This window comes from Trichomycterus rosablanca, chromosome 1 (assembly GCF_030014385.1).
Source record: "Trichomycterus rosablanca isolate fTriRos1 chromosome 1, fTriRos1.hap1, whole genome shotgun sequence".
NCBI classification, from domain to species: Eukaryota; Metazoa; Chordata; class Actinopteri; order Siluriformes; family Trichomycteridae; genus Trichomycterus; species Trichomycterus rosablanca.
Genome location: NC_085988.1, coordinates 87,326,371 through 87,345,680, shown reverse-complemented (window position 1 = coordinate 87,345,680; position 19,310 = coordinate 87,326,371). Strand labels below are relative to the sequence as shown.

The 19,310-nt window shown below is 44.8% G+C and overlaps 1 protein-coding gene across 4 annotated transcripts; it reads right to left on the bottom strand.

The window, feature by feature from the left end:
* Positions 1-381: 381 nt before the first annotated feature.
* On the bottom strand, positions 382-18,998 carry nap1l1 (nucleosome assembly protein 1-like 1). 4 transcript variants are annotated; one of them, XM_062997415.1, is made up of 15 exons: positions 18,952-18,998; positions 16,414-16,448; positions 14,325-14,407; positions 13,520-13,622; positions 11,850-11,991; positions 11,682-11,762; positions 11,452-11,580; positions 11,277-11,348; positions 9,774-9,913; positions 9,511-9,656; positions 7,143-7,162; positions 6,872-6,994; positions 5,301-5,333; positions 5,113-5,163; positions 382-1,639 (listed from the first exon to the last, which is right to left on the bottom strand). In XM_062997415.1, the coding sequence occupies exons 2-15, from the start codon at positions 16,428-16,430 to the stop codon at positions 1,601-1,603; spliced, it is 1,179 nt and encodes a 392-aa protein (XP_062853485.1). In that variant the 5' UTR covers positions 16,431-16,448; positions 18,952-18,998; the 3' UTR covers positions 382-1,600. The 4 variants fall into 4 exon arrangements, with proteins under 4 accessions (XP_062853485.1, XP_062853477.1, XP_062853502.1 ...); XM_062997407.1 differs by lacking the exon at positions 18,952-18,998 and adding an exon at positions 18,897-18,947; XM_062997432.1 differs by lacking the exon at positions 18,952-18,998 and adding an exon at positions 18,828-18,851.
* Between the last annotated feature and the right edge of the window lie 312 nt (positions 18,999-19,310).

The window sequence follows — 19,310 nt, the reverse complement described above, 5'->3', positions numbered from 1 at the left end:
TTATTCTATATTAAATCCTCCCGTCCCCGCCGGTCTGTGAAATTATATCTTATATGAAACCACCTGAGCGAAAGTTTTTTTTACATTCTTAAAGAGTAAAAAAAAAAAAGTGTAAAAACTTTTTGAAGATCCTCGGAGTTGTTCTAGATTATTTTACTAAATCTAAATGTCACCGGCACCAGGAGAAACTCCTTCTAGATCTGGTACTTGGTGAATAAATAAAGATTCTGATTAAAATCATCCACAGTTTAATCCACAGTGAATCTTCTGTTAATCAGTACCAGTCACCACACCCACCACCACTTCATAACGACCTGGTCCTGATCAAAGTTCCTCGGATGAGCAGGTGAAGGAGTAGAAACAGAGACGAACACACTGGGGAAGGTTTCATCTCTTTATTATTATTATTATTATACTGAACACACCGAGTCTGATACATTAGTGATGAGTGGAAGATTAATTCACCCTCATTCATTCATTCAGTCAGGAGGAACACACCCATACACTCACTGTGGGGGGTCTGCTACTGTAAGGGGGGGGGGGGGGGGTCCGTCAGGATTCAGCCAATCACAGAGCAGAAAGCGTCCTCAACTAGATCACTGAACAGTCTTGTTTAACAGGATTCAGCCAATCAGAGAGCAGAACCGTTCCCGTCAGTACAAGTGCTACACAACAGGAAGTTCTTAAACCGTACAGAACTCCTTCATGACGAGTATGTGGGCGGAGCCTAAATCACAGACCCATACTCAGCCAATCAGAGAAGTTTCAGTACTACAATCCTAAACTCTGCTAAGCTATCAAAAGTGCTATTCAAACTCGTCAATCAGAAATCAACCAATCACAAAACAGCAGGACTGACCACTCGGAACGTGCAGCCAATCAGGAAACGGAAACAACCAAACGCATCTCTGGAACCGTTTAGAACCTTTAACCCAAGAACACACAACCAATCAGATTAGAGAACAGGTGAGGGCGGAGTCTAAACCACCCAGCTACGAGAACGACAGGTCGTGAATTCAGCCAATCGGAGAGCGGCGTTAGTTCTGTACACAATAAGGCTACAGTTGGGGCGGAGCCAATGGTCATGAACGAACCAATTCAAGGACTAGAAGTGAGCTAGAATCGTTTCAGAGCTGCAACCTGATTGGCTGAAGTGCTACTGTAGAAAACCATGAACTGCATCGAAAGGCTAGTGTGTGGGCGGAGCCTAAAACAGCCAATCAGAGTGCTGGGTTCCATTCTGTGATCGGCTCAATCCTCAGATGTACTGTAAGCTCCGCCCCTCGGCTCTCGGATCGGTCTATGGTCGCTCTAACAGCCAATCAGGGAGCAGGAATGTTTGATGTGTGATGTTTGATCCTGACTGAAGCTGTAGAAGAGTGGAGGTGATGATGAGTCTGGAATGTTCCATCACTGAGTGGGTGAGTCTGTGGGTGGGTGAGTGAGTGAGTATTTATTTATGATGAATGAATGAACGAGTGTAAGAAAGTCAGTAAGTGTAATAACTCTACCAACAGAGAGAGAGAATAGAAAACATAAGGCTGTAAGAGCGGGAGTCTGGAGGAGGGGGGGGGGGTATACAGGTACGTCCCAGCATCCATCACTGCTGCTTACACTCTGCAGGAGGGTTCGCGTCCTTCTGTAACACACACACACACACACACACACACAGAAACGTCAGTCTGATTCAGTTCTACACACAAGACACAAACCAAAGAGAACGTCACCATCTACAGCCCCGACATCATAAACCAGATGGAAGAGAACGTCACCATCTACAGCCCCGATATCATAAACCAGATGGAAGAGAACGTCACCATCTACAGTCCTGATATCATCATCTACACCACGTCACTGCTGTTAAAGGGGGTGAATAGTTTCTCTCATCACTGTGTGGTGGAGGTTTCACTCATGACTGAGAGAACTGAAGGTTCTACTTACTATAAATAATCCTATAGGATCAGATCACATGATCAGACCCAGTACACCACAGGAGTAGATGTTCAGTGTAAGGGCGCATCCACATTAGAAGAGGCAAAACCGCTACATCAATCACCGCTATGTTCAGCGCTCCACTTCAGCAGTTTGTTTGTTTGTGTGTTTATTATAATTATAACGTGATGTTTTACACACTTTAGTTCCATTAATGACAGGACAGGTAGTTACTGCTTACCCATAATTCATCAGTTCAGGTTTAATATCAAACACAGTCATGAACAGTTCAGTGTCTAGTTCACCTCACTTACACGCCTCTGTACTGTGGGAGGAAACCGGAGCACCCGGAGGAAACCCACACAGACACGGGGAGAACATGCAAACTCCACACAGAAAGGACCCGGACCGTGGGGATCGAACCCAGGACCTTCTTGCTGTGAGCGGACTGTGCTACCCACCGAGCCACCCGGCTTGATCAGTAAACCCTCACCATAAAGTGCAGATCCAGGGTTACAGCTCCACATGTATCTGTGTTTATCTGGATTCTCCTCCCTGTTTCACTTTTAAACTTGTGTTACAGCTCCAGCTTCTGAGAAACGGTGGGAATCAGAATCAGCTTCTCCCAGAGTCTAAAACGCTTCTGGTTGAAAATAAAGCTTAACGTGGTTTAATGTAGTAAAAGAAGGAGACAGGAGCACTAAACTTCTCTTCATTATTACTGCTCATAAGTTCCTCCACTAATCACATTCCTCACTCGCCGTTTTGTTCGTACGGCCCGAGTCGCTCTTACCGCCTCGTATCAAACAGTTCGTCTCATTGGAGGAGCTTTGAAAAGGTCGGCGAACTGGTGAACAAGGGAAACGCAGCAGCAAGCTAGGCAGCACCGCCACACTCCATAGGAAACGACGGCACTAATGCAGTTCCACCATTTCAAGTCTAGTGCAGATTGTAAACGAGTGACTAGAATGAAGGACATCCAGCTAAATTCAAAGACGTCCTCGTCAATCGCGTACACGATTTAATACCCGGTTCTCATCTCATCACCACATTAGATTTATAAGGTAAGATAACAACACTATTGATCCCGAAGGAACCCGCAGCGTCACGGTACTCTACATTACACAGGTAAACATAACAGGACGTAGGTAGAACACCACACATCATCAAAAACAGCAGCAGGTGCTTCTAACCTCAAACTACGACTAGATGAACCAAACCCACACGTCACACGAGGAACCCACTCACCCAGAGTTCCAGATCAATTCTGTACCGGTGTTCCATATACCGTATACAGTCACGGCGACAGTCACACGGGGACTGATGACGTCCTAACCAGTGATGGCAGTTACCTTGAAAAAGTCATCTGATACCGATCACTCCTTCAAAAAGTATCAATTACTTTATTGATTATTTTAAAAGTAACTAAGTTAGATTACAAGTTACTTTATTAGTTTCATTCAGCAGCTGCAGACAGCACCCCCCCCCCCCCCCCCCCCCTCAACATAAACATGACAACCAGTTTTGCTAATACTGTAAGTAAGATAAGTAAAATAAATTTTTTTTAAAGACAAATAAATAACAAAAAGACGATAAATACAAAAATGTTGGTGAGTGGGGTTTGTAATGAGTCTGTAACCATGGTGATATTACGTCATCACGTCCCCACGTGTAGTACGTAGCGGTGTTACGTGCATACTGCACACGTCTGTACTGGAAGCATGTACTTCTTCACCGGCCGAGTAGTGCGCACTTCCTCCAATCTAGTGCACACTCTGTAAGTACGCGATTCCGGACGCAGCCCGTGACTCAAGGCCTCAGCGTACTTCATGCGGAGACGACGTTCGCCCGGCTTCGGCGACCGATGTGACGTAATCGCGGCTTGGCTCGCCGTGTCGCGGACGTGGAAGCTGGGCGAACCCCCGCGGACGACGACACGCCGCGACAACGCCCGTGATTGGTCGGTAAAAGAAAGAAAAAAAGAGGCGTCATGAAAACAAACACGGATTTTGAGGAGCGTCTCAACTGTGATCGTCGGCTGCGTCCGAAATCACGACTTTCATACCGAACAGTGTGCGGTTATTAATCATTATTAAGCATTTATTAAACAGTACACGAAGAGTATTCGGATAATCTGCTGCTCGGGGAGCATTTTTGTGTATGTGAACACAGCGCACTCACGTACTGAAAGAGCTTCAGTACAGGCCAAGCAGTGCGCACTACCTCTAATTTCACTATGATTAACTACGCGATGATTAACTACGCGACACACCGACGTTTTTCGGTAGTCACTACATTATAACGTCACCGCGTCACCTGCAGCTGTGGAGCAGACGCGACGGGCAAAACCAAACCGCTAGAAGTACGCCAGCTTGTAAGCTGGAAGTATGCTGAGGCCTTTAATTGTCACTAAGACCAAATAATAATAGAAAAAATACATAAGTAACTTTAATCTGATTACTGGATTGGAAATAGTAACTCGCTAGATTACTTGTTACTGAAAAAATGTGGTCAGATTAGAGTAACGCGTTACTTAGTAACTGACATCAGTGCTCCTAACTAGCATCAACATCAGGACTGCTCAATTTAGCCCTGATTAATGAACGAAGGGGCGGAGCTTCAACACACACATGGCGGTAAACATGAGTGAGAACGGTACACACACACACGGCAGCCATGTTAGTGAGGGGTGAAGAGCCGCGCGGGGCTTTAAAGCTCAGCGATCACACGCGTTACCTACCGAAATCCATTCATCACTTACACCTGAGTACAGAAACACACACACACACACACAGCCGGACTCAAGTATCGACCAATCACACTCAAGCAACTCGGGTATTATACAGGGTAAGAGAGTGTGGGGGCGGGGCTTGAGCTGGGCGTGGCTAGGGTCTGGTTCCCATACAGATGTGAGGAACCTGCTGTATCTGAGGGCTGAGATCAGCACTGCTGATTAGTATCGGAACACCACACAGCAGCCTGTAAGCTTACGATAATGTAAAGCTTGCTCGACCTGTGGACAGTGACACTCCAGCAGCTTTAAATCTCAGCTTTGACATTACCGAGATCTGTACGAGTTTAATTCAAACGGGACCATAAATCCTGACTGGAAGCACCTTCAGATACATCATTACAAACGGTCTCATGAGGAACAGGAAGTTGAGGATGAGGAGTTTGTACCTTGGGATCGTAGTCGGGATCGTTTTCTTCATCAGCTTCCTCCTCTCCCTCCTGCGTACACACACACACACACACACACACACACACACACACACACACACACACACACACAACAATCCCCGCTTCAGAATTCACCTGCACATGATGCTCCTCATTCAGCATGGTATCTGATCAGAACCCAAACTCACCTCATCATCAGCCTCCTCTCCCTCCTCGTCGTACTGAAAACAAGAACACGAGCAGAACGTCACTCCACAGAACACACACACACACACACACACACACACACACACACACACACTTCTGCTCTAATGAAACTCCAGGTGTGCTTCCAGAAAACAAAGCAGCTACTGCACAGCTTCAGCAACAGCCTGATAAGCCAAGCTGTTACTAGGGTGTTGCTATGGTATTTCAGGTGGTTACTAGAGTGTTGCTATGGTATTTCAGGTGGTTACTAGAGTGTTGCTATGGTATTTCAGGTGGTTACTAGTAGGGGTGGGTTTATAAAATCGATTTCTCGATTCGAATCGATCTTTATTTGAACGATCCGATATGGATTCATATAAACGCGAGATCGATCTTTTAAATACGCCCCTTTTTACGGTGCACACGGAAATCTGTTACCCCCTTTAATCTCGCCTGACCAGCCAGTGTTTTTTCATGTAACGAGATCTGACCTGCACATCAGTCCAGCATGGCAGAAGCTCAGGTTATGACCACTACACGACTCCTAGCACTGATTTTTGCTGGGCGACGGGTCGGTGCTGGATCCGGGAGGAACTCGGTGTTCGCTCTGCGATCAAAACTCGGCTCTCGATCGATGTGAGGAACAGCGAGGGGAAACACAGGGGCGAGGATGTAAACAGGTGGTGGAGCGCAATATAGTTTCTATCAGAATACATCAGCACACACACGAGTTTTACAGTATCTCTGACCTGATCGTTCTCTACAAAACTAAATATTTATTAACCTCCAACTCACTACAGAACAAGCCATGCTGCTCGTGTTGCCAGATCCACTCAGATTCATTTATTTCATCAGCGCACAAACTTTCATCTCTGGCTGCTTGTTGATGTGCATGTTTGGACGTGGTATCATTAAACCTTTCATCACTTCTCACGTGTGTTTTCGTGACAGAACGTAGTTTTGGAGAGCAGAGAAGCTCGCCTGTGATTCCCCCTGGTGATAGATGATGTAAAACCCCCCATCGCCCATCAGTCGTGTAGTGTGAACATTACAGTGACCCGGTGTTAATCAGAGTGTCGTGTCGTGTAAACTTGGCATAAGCTGTTCAACAGCCAGGTGTATGTTTACATTTACACTGTTGTAGCGTGTCAGACATATAAAATAATAATAAAAAATGAATGTTACTGTTTTCTGTTTTGGATTAATTATTTATGTAAACAAAATACACAAATATTTTTAATAATGAGTGTTCTTTGTACAATTATCACATTCGTTCTCTGAACATCTTTACATATTTAAACAAAACCTGTTCATGTAACTCAAATATGCCTAAATGTGTTGAATCGAAATCGAATCGATCCAGGAAATTAGTGGCGATACCCAGCCCTAGTTACTAGGGTGTTTCTAGGTAGTTGACATATTATACCAGGTGGTTACTAGAGTGTTGCTAAGTAGTTGATATATTCCAGGTGGTTACTAGAGTGTTGCTATGGTATTTCAGGTGGTTACTAGGGTGTTGCTATGGTATTTCAGGTGGTTACTAGGGTGTTGCTAGAGTGGCAGATCCACTCACATCATCATCATCGTCCTCGATAGCTTCTCCAGTGAAGTAGAGCACAGCACGAGGTACGATGTGTTCACGAATAAAGTGTCCGATCTCAAAATCAGCCGCCAGGATCGCCTCCGAGTCCTCGTCCTGCACACACACACACACACACACACACGCGCACACACACACACGCGCACACACACACACACGTGTAAGACCAGTGATTTGAGACACAGCCCTGCTCTACACTGGAACATGGTCATTTGGGACGCAGCAGAATGAAGACTTGACTCACCAGCTCACCGCTCTCTGGTACTGAAACACACACAGAGAGAGAGAACATGTTAAACTCACAAACTACACAGAAACAATATACAGACAGGAGTATATAAGCGAGCCACATCTCATTCTACTGTACACCAGCCGTAATGCTCACCGAGAGCCTCGCCACTGACCACCGGAGCACATCTGTGGGAATTTATCAGGTACTGATGGTGGACGTCAACATTCCAATTCATCTCAAATGAGTTCTGTAGTATTAAAATCCAAGCCCAAACCGACCCACGTCTGCTCCCTAAACTGTTTGACTTCAGCCTTTTCCGCCACACACAGATTATTAGGGGCGTCCATATAGTTTTGGCAGTGATGATAGATCACTATGGAACAGTGTCAGTGAGGGAGAAACCAAGGTTCTGAGGGGTTCAGAGGGATAACGGGGGGGGGTCCTGAGAGACAACAGGGGGGTTCTGAGGGGTGACAGGGGGGTTCTGAGGGGGTAATGGAGGGATTCAGAGAGGTGACGTGGGTCCTGAGAGGTTCTGTGGGGTGAAGGAGAGGTTCTTATAGTGACAAGGGGGTTCTGAGGGGCGATAGAGGGATTCTGAGGGGCAACGGGAGATTTGAGGGGTAATGGATGGGTTCTGAGGGGTTCTGAGGGGCAAGAGGGGTTCTGAGGGGCAAGAGGGGTTCTGAGGGTGACGAGGGGGTTCTGAGGGGCGACGAGGGGTTCTGAGGGGCAAGAGGGGTTCTGAGGGGCAAGAGGGGTTCTGAGGGTGACAAGGGGGTTCTGAGGGGCGATAGAGGGGTTCTGAGGGGCGATAGAGGGGTTCTGAGGGGCGATAGAGGGATTCTGAGGGGCAACGGGAGATTTGAGGGGTAATGGATGGGTTCTGAGGGGTTCTGAGGGGCAAGAGGGGTTCTGAGGGGCAAGAGGGGTTCTGAGGGTGACGAGGGGGTTCTGAGGGGCGACGAGGGGTTCTGAGGGGCAAGAGGGGTTCTGAGGGGCAAGAGGGGTTCTGAGGGTGACAAGGGGGTTCTGAGGGGCGATAGAGGGGTTCTGAGGGGCGATAGAGGGGTTCTGAGGGTGACAAGGGGGTTCTGAGGGGTGACAGGGGGGTTCTGAGGGGGTAATGGAGGGATTCAGAGAGGTGACGTGGGTCCTGAGAGGTTCTGTGGGGTGAAGGAGAGGTTCTTATAGTGACAAGGGGGTTCTGAGGGGCGATAGAGGGATTCTGAGGGGCAACGGGAGATTTGAGGGGTAATGGATGGGTTCTGAGGGGTTCTGAGGGGCAAGAGGGGTTCTGAGGGGCAAGAGGGGTTCTGAGGGTGACGAGGGGGTTCTGAGGGGCGACGAGGGGTTCTGAGGGGCAAGAGGGGTTCTGAGGGGCAAGAGGGGTTCTGAGGGTGACAAGGGGGTTCTGAGGGGCGATAGAGGGGTTCTGAGGGGCGATAGAGGGGTTCTGAGGGTGACAAGGGGGTTCTGAGGGGCGATAGAGGGGTTCTGAGGGGCAAGAGGGGTTCTGAGGGGCGATAGAGCGGTTCTGAGGGTGACGAGGGGTTCTGAGGGGCAAGAGGGGTTCTGAGGGTGACGAGGGGTTCTGAGGGGCGATAGAGAGGTTCTGAGGAGTGACGAGGGAGTTCTGAGAGGTTCTGAGGGGCGATAGAGGGGTAAGAGGGGTTCTGAGGGGCGATAGAGGGGTTCTGAGGGGCGATAGAGGGGTAAGAGGGGTTCTGAGGGGCGATAGAGGGGTTCTGAGGGGCGATAGAGGGGTAAGAGAAGTTCTGAGGGGCGATAGAGGGGTTCTGAGGGGCGATAGAGAGGTTCTGAGGAGTGACGAGGGAGTTCTGAGAGGTTCTGAGGGGCGATAGAGGGGTAAGAGGGGTTCTGAGGGGCGATAGAGAGGTTCTGAGGGGCGATAGAGAGGTTCTGAGGAGTGACGAGGGAGTTCTGAGAGGTTCTGAGGGGCGATAGAGGGGTAAGAGGGGTTCTGAGGGGCGATAGAGAGGTTCTGAGGAGTGACGAGGGAGTTCTGAGAGGTTCTGAGGGGCGATAGAGGGGTAAGAGGGGTTCTGAGGGGCGATAGAGGGGTTCTGAGAGGTTCTGAGGGGCGATAGAGGAGTTCTGAGAGGTTCTGAGGGGCGATAGAGGGGTAAGAGGGGTTCTGAGGGGCGATAGAGGGGTTCTGAGGGGCGATAGAGGGGTAAGAGGGGTTCTGAGGGGCGATAGAGAGGTTCTGAGGAGTGACGAGGGAGTTCTGAGAGGTTCTGAGGGGCGATAGAGGGGTAAGAGGGGTTCTGAGGGGTGATAGAGGGGTTCTGAGAGGTTCTGAGGGGCGATAGAGGGGTTCTGAGAGGTTCTGAGGGGTGGTGAGGATGAACGGTACCTTCAGGAGGAGAGAAGAAGTTGAAGAAGGAATCGTTTGGAACAGTTTTGGTGACCGTCCTGACGGTTCCTCTGCCCTTGTGCTTCTGCTTCTTCTTTATGGTCTTCATGGTGACGTTCTTGCCTTTGGTCCAGTCGATCGTGCACCTGCGCACACACACACACACACACACACACACGCACACACACACACACACACGGTGATGAGGCTGTACCAGGGCAGGATCAGGACCGTACCCGGTGAGGAACAGTGATGAGCGTTACCCCGTGCAGCCCATGATCTCAGGACCGTCGAATGAGAAGGGGTCCGACTCGTCCGGTTCTGATCTCATCTTGTAGGTTTTGGTGAGAACCGTGTTTGTGAAGAACTCGTTGGGCTCGAAGAGGAACTCTAACATGAAGCTCTGCACACACACACACACACTAAATCATCCAGGGTTTCAGACTTCTCATGGACTGTATAGATTAATCCCCACAATGCACTATTTCTGGAAAGGTTACGATCAGTTCTTGCTTCTGCCTGCTCCCGTCTACAGGGGGCGCCACAGAGGAATCGTTCCACATACCAGACTGGGTACAGTTTATATAGCGGACGCTCTTCCTGACCCAACTTATTTTCTATCCAGGCTTGTGACCGGCACTGATGAGTGAACCTCCTGATGTCTAACAGGTCGATCTACATTTAGAACAAGTGACTTACAGTAGTGACGGTACACAGTCTAAGTAATTGAGGGTGAAGGGTCTCACTCAAGGGCCCAACAGTGGCAACCTGGCAGTGATGGGGCTTGAACCAGCGACCTTCTGATTACTAGTCCGGTACCTTAACGCCCTTCGTGGAGAAATTTGTACCAGTGTAATTTGTTCAGCGCTCGGCTCGAGTGTGAATCTGATCTGAATCTGCATCAGTGTGGAATAAGGTGCAGATCCAGGGTTACAGCTCCACATGTATCTGTGTTTATCTGGATTCTCCTCCCTGTTTCACTTTTAAACTTGTGTTACAGCTCCAGCTTCTGAGAAATGGTGAGAATCAGAATCAGCTTCTCCCAGAGTCTAAATAAAGCTTAACGTGGTTTAATGTAGTAAAAGAAGGAGACAGGAGCACTAAACTTCTCTTCATTATTACTGATCATAAGTTCCTCCACTAATCACATTCCTCACTCGCCGTTTTGTGTGAATGCGCCGGTGCTGAAGGGAATACGGTATTCCGAGATCGAGCATCTCCAGCATTAAGAAGCGTCAGGAAACAATAAAGAAGTAAAACTAAAGTGCAGCTTTTATTGTATTTTTATTGATGTGTAACTGTTAGTAATTGTATTTCCGTGTGTTTATATTATATTTGTGTTATTTTCAGTGTTTAAGTGTCAAAAACAACCTCATTATTGTACATGAGACTAAAATATCTGCAGCTCCACGGGACCATGGACGCATTAACAGGTTCTCCAAACATCCTTATGGGGAAAAATACCTCGAAACTCAACGTCTTTAAAACTCAACACCACTCCCAGAACCGACTGAGGTCCAGTTTTAAGGTACCGCTGTATTAACTAAAGTTGTACTCGAACGCCCCCTTGTGGAGGCTTTATGTTACAGCCTGTATACTGAGAGTAATTGTATTCCTGATTAATATAGAGAGATATTTCTATAAGGTTAGGAGCAGCAGAATAGAACCCTGAGCTCCAGAGCAGGAACACCTCCTAAACACCTTCAGAAGTGGACCTGGATCAGCACTGTACTCTCTAAACGAATGGATGAGGGTGTGGAACCCACCATGGGCTGCCCTGCATCTGAGAACTTGACCTTGATGTCCTGTAGGTGCTTGAGGATGGGCTCGTCGTGGTCCTGTACAGAGGGAGGAGGAGGAGGAGGGTGTAGTTAGGGTGCAGTACCAGCAGGGGGCAGTACAGTGGAGTATATACAGTACAGTGAGTGCAGGAGGATGTACCTGCACCATCTCACTGAGCAGGTCCACGTTCTTAAACACGGTCAGCCAGAACTCTGGGATTCCTTTAGGATCCTCCTTCTCCTCGTCCTTCTTCTCCTCGTCCACCTTCGCCTTCTCCTTCAGGTCATCCTGATACACACACACACACACACGGCACGTCACACCAGGCTCTGACCCCAGCCCTCCCTCAGGCACGCCGGACTGAGCAGATCTGGAGGTGATGTACTCACTGATAGCTCCTCCTCATCAGCCTGTTTCCACTCGCACTCCTCGTCTGTGGGTTCATACGATGCTTTGATGATGTCACTGCGCTGCACACACACACACACACACACCATGTTAGCATCAGCATCTGCATCATGAACATCTGCATCCCCCCCTCCTCCTCCTCCTGGTACCTTGTCGTAGAGAGGCTGGTAGAGCGCGGCGTACTTCCTCTCCAGCTCGTGCACCTCCTCGTAGAACTTGGCCTCGATGTGAGCGCACTTCACCTGCAGGTTCTTCAGAGCGTTCACCCGCCGCTTCACCACCTGAGGTAGACTGCACACACACACGCGCACACACACACACACACACACACACAGTTACACACACCAGCTACACCACCCACCGTTCACTAACCAGAGCTGCATTCTGAGCACTGCAGCCAGGGGGCGCTGCAGTCTGATGCATTACTACATTATAAAGCCTGCTACTCCACACTTAGCTAATGTAAGGGGTCACAATTTACATACTCCAGAATTTCCAGATGTCCAGAATTGTTGCCAGTGTTTTCTCTCCTAACTAAACACAGTCGAGCAGGCTTTACACTCTCATAAGTTTGGAGACAGTAGTATAAAGCGTCTCCTCCTCCTCCTGTGTGTGTGTGTAAGACTAACAAACTACAGCTGAGCTTTACATGCTCGATTTCTCCTTTACTTTCTTCTTAAGATCATTCTGATGAGACGTAACTGTTCACAGTCAAGTGAGCTTTGCCTTCCATGAACTGGAGACGACTGGAAGAGTCGTTTAGGGCAGACTGATACTGTACTGCTGTGAGGCTGTACTGCAGTGTTGCCATACTGTTACTATAGCTTTATGGTGTTACAGCACGTTACTCCAGTGTTGGTGCGGTGGTGTTACCGTACTGTTGTGGTGCTGTATTGTTGTGGTGTTACCATGGCGTTGTTGTAGTGTTACTGCAGCGATGTGGTATTACCACTGTTACTATAGCGTTGTGGTGTTACCATTGTGTAACTATAACAATGTGGTGTTACTGTATTCTTGCGGTGCTTTATTGATGTGGTGTTACCGTGGTGTTGTTGCGGTGTTACTGTAGTTACTACAGTGTTGTGGTGTTGCCGTAGTGTTACTACAGCAATGTGGTGTTACTGTAGTTACTACAGTGTTGCAATGTTACTGTAGTTACTAGTGTTGTGGTGTTACTGTATTGTTGCGATAGCGATGTGGTGTTACTGTATTGTTGTGGTGTTACTGTAGTTGCTAGTGTTGTGGTGTTACTGTATTGTTACTACAGCATTGTGGTGTTACCGTACTATTACTAGTGTTGGTGTTACTGTACCGTTACTACAGCACTGTGGTGTTACTGTATTGTTACTACAGCATTGTGGTGTTACCGTACTATTACTAGTGTTGGTGTTACTGTACCGTTACTACAGCACTGTGGTGTTACTGTATTGTTACTACAGCATTGTGGTGTTACCGTACTATTACTAGTGTTGGTGTTACTGTACCGTTACTGCAGCACTGTGGTGTTACTGTATTGTTACTACAGCGATGTGGTGTTACTGTACCGTTACTGCAGTACTATGGTGTTACCGTACTATTACTAGTGTTGGTGTTGTGGCGCTGTAGTGTTAGTGATCTTGTGGTGCTGTATTGTCGTGGTGTTATGACAGTATTGGTGTTACTGTAATGTTACTACAGTGTTGTAGTGCTGTATTGTTGTGTTACTGTGGTGTTATGACAGTATTGGTGTTACCGCACTGTAAGTACAGTGTTGTGGCACTGTGGTGTTACCGTGGTGTCGTGGTGCTGTATTGTTGGTGTTACCGCGGTGTTACCGTACCTCTCGATGTATCCTGATGGAGAACCCACCAGTCCATCGAGTCTTTCCTGCAGTGCTGCCAGGATCTGAGGATTCTGCATCATCTGAACCGTCAACTGTCGAGCTGCGCCACACCCACACATGAACAAACACAGATCGTCTGTTAGTTACTGCAGGTGTGTGTTTTATCTGTCTAACACTGCACCATCAATAATAACAAGCTACTCCTTTTTAATATTTAGACGTTGCCTGTTCCCATCTGTTTTCTGGATCTCACCCACCACACCACAACCTACAAACAGGACAAGGCTAACACGTGCTTCCTCTACGTACACGTGTAACACATTTCACTATTTAGGATCATCATGACGCTTCACCCCAGTCGAGCAGGTTTACCTGCTGTGTTTGGATATTTTTGCTTCTGGAACCCCAATCAATACTTCTGATTGGATCAGACACAGATGTGTTTCTATGCATACACAATGTGATCCAGTAACCCGGGTTCGAGCCCCCCCCCCAGACAGGTAAAGTGAGTATGATTGGGCTCTGAACCAGGCTGGTAGCACCAGTGTGAAGGCTAACTTATAAACCTCACACCAACAAGGTCTAGATGTTTGTGGTTACAGCATCAGTAACGTCTCTGCTGATGCTAAATCCTGATTGGGTACAGACAGGTCACATGACCCACCCTCATTTGCTATTCAAATCAGCAGTGAGAACACAGAGCCACAGCGAGGGTGAGGGACTGAAACTCATGAGCTTCAGATCAGATCTACAGGGCTGGATGACTGAATAAGTGTGTGTGTGTGTGAATAAGTTTATGAACCTTTGCTGTCCTCTCCAGTTTCTTCTTCCTCCACCTCTTCAACGTCCTCCATATCGGCCTGATCCAGCTCAGTCTGCTCTTTACTGCACACACACACACACACACACACACACAGTTAATGATTTACACACAATTTAACACTCATGCTAATCAAAATCACAATGAATCATCACACCGATCATCCTGACACTGAACCATCATCATGACAGTGAATCATCATATAGGTGACACTGAATCATTTCACTGATTTATCATCATGACACCAAATTACAATGAGTCATGAAGCTGAATCATCATCATGACACTGAATCAACATTATGACACTGAATTACAATGAGTCATTTAACTGAATCATCATAAAACTGAATCACAATGAGTCACTGAATCATTACACTGATTCACCCTGATTACACCAAATCACAATGAGTCATGACACTGAATCATTTCACAGATTCATCATAAAAAAACTGAATCATCTAGGTGACACTGAATCATTTCATGGATTCATTATCATGAGTGAACCATAACACTGAATCACAATGAATCATGACACTGAACCATCATCATGGTCACAGTGAATCGTTTGACTGATTTATTATTATGACACTGAATTACAATGAGTCATTAAACTGAATCATCATCATAAAACTGAATAAAAAAAAGAGCCATGAAACTGAATCATTACACTGATTCACCACAACTACACCAAATCACAATGAGTCATGACACTATCATTCCACAGATTCATCATCATGAGACAGAATCATCATCTAGGTGACACTGAATCATTTCATGGATTCATTATCATGAGTGAACCATAACACTGAATCATAATGAATCGTGACACTGAATGTCCATACTAAATCACAACGAGTCATCACCACCCTGAATCATCAGAATCATTACGCTGAATCACAAGGGTCACAGAGTCATCATGACACTGAATCATAAAGAGTCATCACAGTGAATCATGACCATGTATGTGACAAACTTGTATAACAGTGAATCATTCTCATGTAACTGAATCAAAAAGAGCCATGGCACTGAATCACAATGAATCATGACACCATCATTTTACATACTCATCATCATGGGACTGAATCATCATCTAGGTGATACTGAATCAATTATGGGCAAGCCGTAGCCTAGTGGTTAAGGTACTGGACTAGTAATCAGAAGGTCACTGGTTCAAGCCCCACCAATGCCAGATTGCTGCTGCTGCTGTTGGGCCCTTGAGCAAGGCCCCTAACCCTCTATTGCTCAGACTGTATACTGTACCTGTAATGTAAGTCGCTTTGGATAAAGGCGTCCGCTAAATGCTGAAAACGTAAACGAATCATTTCATGGATTCATTATCATGAGTGAACCATAACACTGAATCATTACACTGATTCATCATCATGAGACTGAACGACTACACTAAATCACAGTCATCACAACCCTGAATCACCAGAATCATTACACTGAATCATAATGAGTCATCACACTGAATCATGACCAGGAGACTGAATCATCTAGGTAACACTGAATCAGTCATCATGACACTGAATCATAATGAGAGTGAATCATAATGAGTCATCACACTGACTCATTTCATGGATTTGTTAACATGACACCGAACCACAACACTGAATCTCACAATGAATCATGACACTGATTCATCATCCTGACACTGAATCATCATCCTGACACTGAATCATCATCATCATCGACACAATGAATCATTTCACTGAATCATTATTATGACACTGAATTACAATGAGTCATTAAACTGAATCATCATGACACAATCACAATGAGCCATGGCCACACACACTATCATTTCACAGATTCATCACCATGAAGCTGAATCATCATCTAGGTGACACTGAATCATTTCATAGATTCATTATCATGACACTGAACCATAACACTGAATCACAGTGCATCATAACACAATTCGGCATCCATTTCACTGAATCATTATTATGACACTGAATCACAATGAGTCATGAAGCTGAATCAATATAATGACACTATCATCATCACGACACTGAATCTATTGATGTATAGGTACAGAGTTACAGTAGAGGATTGTGGGTGAACGTACTTATCTAGATCTGCCATGATGGTTCTCTGATGTACCTGCAGAGGAACAAACACATTCAGGTCAGAATTCTATTCAATTCTATTCAGCATCATAAACACGGTTCAACAGGCTGGAGCATCATCAGAGTTTCTGCATCCACCTTAACTCCAGGCATTTCTACAGGCTAGTGATTTAAGGTGGAACATTCAGATGGAATATTGGATCAGATGATCACTGCGTGTGGAAGCTGCGAGTTCACGACAGTGTGCATGTGAGGACAGACGGCAGGTTCTCATCCGGTCAGTGCAACACTAACACTGTAGAGCAGATGAATGAGTGAATCCCACCCTGCTAACAGCTCCCTCTTGTGGAGAAACTCCTACCTGCTTCACATTTAAACTCAAAGTACATCTACAGGGTTCTGCTGGAGACGGACAGTTCGAGAGGCCATCTTAAAAACTGAGAAGACACCATTAGCCGTGTCAGAGGGAAGGAAGTCACATGACCAGCTGGACAGGAGTGCTAGAGAGAGTAGCGTGGTCCTCCAGCACACCGAGACTCGTCAGAAGAGAACCTCCACAGCCAGAGATGTAGAGAGCTCCAGAGTGCAGGAGGGAATTGAGCATATCTAAATCTGCTGTGAATCTGATGATCCTAATGAATTAGACACTGGAGTATCAGGAGCAGGTCCGAGGCATGAAGGACCATGTGGGGTCAGATTTAGAGTCTGATTACAGTGTGAATCCATCAGATAAAAGCAGATTCAGTCTGATCTCACATCCTCCAAACCAATCAGATCTCAATAAAGAGCTGCTTTATATCTGATCAATAATCAGAGCATCTGCATTCTCATCAAATAATCAATAAATACACACAAACTCCTAATATTACTGTTCATTACTAATAACATTTAATATTCATTTATAATCATACACATTATTATATTATTGATCTGTATTCTCATTACATTATTAGATTTATTATTAGTTATATATTTATTAGTGTAAATTTAGTTTTTTTTACATTTACTATGCTATAATGTATTATTAATATATGTATTAGATTTATTTTGTTATATTTATCACTATTAGTGATATTTTGAATGTAAAGACTTAAAAAAAGTAATTTTTATTATTAATCATTTTGTTTTTAATAAGTTATTTTTTAATGTGAGATATTTTAAATTTCTCACATTAATAAATAACGTTTAAATCATTTCATTTATAAGTGACATAAATCATTATTAATTACTATTTTATTATATTTATTATTAGTTATTAATGTGATTTCTTAAAGATTTTTTCCACATCCTTATTTTATTTATAATAAATGATTAATTAATTATTATTAATCATTGTTATTGTTTATGATTAGTTATTTTTTATGTGGGATATTTATTTATAAGTTATTGTCAATTTATCATTATTATTAATCATTATTTTATTACATTTATTATTAGTTATTAATATTTGTGATATCTGAAAAATATTTTCCACACATTAATAAATGATTAGAAAGTTATTTTTAATAATAATAAAAGATAATTAATTTATTATTAATTATTATATTATTATTTAGGATTTAATTCTTTTTTTAGTGAGAAATATTAAGTTTTTTTCACATTATAATGTTTAAAAGCTTTTTTATTTACACGTGATTGTTAATTTATCATATTATATTATTAATCGCTTTTATTTTATCAATATTTGTGATCATTTTAAAGCATTTTCACCTCATGAATAAATGATGTTATTTTATTTATAAGTGATTTAATTTATCATTATTTTATTATATTAATTGTTAGTTATTATATACATACATATACACACTAAATATATAAATATACACACTAAATATATAAATATATATATATATATATATGTACATACACATTATATATACACATACAGAAGGTAATGTATAGATTTAAGCAGTAATAATGATAATTTTACTTCATTTCTCTGCTTAACTGTGTAAGAAAAGCATTTATATTTACATGTATCTATACATTACACTATAAGTTCACTAGTAGACAGAAATGCATGTAAACGTTGATGATGAATGTAAATAAAGAATGATTAGTGAGTATTTGAAGGTAATAATGAAGAATAAAGGAGTGAAATGAGCTGAATGTGATGATAAAACTATTCTACTGAACCCACGTGGGATCCGAACAGAACCCGTGTGATTCTAATCTAACTCCTCACTACAGCAGCTCAGCTCCGAGACTAAACACAGATTGTGTAGAGTTAATGATGAGACAGAGATGATTAGAGCAGATGTAGTAGAATAGAGAAGAACAGAGATAGAGACAGAACACAGAACACACAGAGCTATAGCTACACAGCAGCAGCAGCCATGTTTCTGAGGCATCATGGTGGAACACTCAACAACACCAACACTCTCACACCGCGCTCTCCATCACCCTAACTCACTCTCACAGCTCACCCCAGCACTCCTCACACTCTCCACCACACACACACCACCACACTCAGCGCACTCACAGCCACATTCATCCGCCATTATCACAAACACAAACACGGAGCCGCGGTCTCTCACCAGCACTCGGGTTCGGCGGGAGCGGGTCTGCGCATGCGCTCTGACTCTCACACGGCGGGAAACAGGGGCAGGGAGAGCGCCGCGTGCGCTCATAAACGTGTCGCGTCATCACGTAGCCGGCCCGTCGCCAGGGAAACGCCACGGCCCGGGCGGGGCTGCGGTCACCATGGCAACACCAGCTCTGCTCCCTCTCCCTCTCTCTCTCTCAGTAACGGTCTGTTTCAGAGGTGAGCGAAAGTTTGTGCCCCCCGTCCGAATATTTATGATAAATTATATAAAATAACATAAATAAAGCAGAAATAATGAACTACATTTACATTAAATAACACACACATTTTTAGACGGAGCGTCCCAAACAT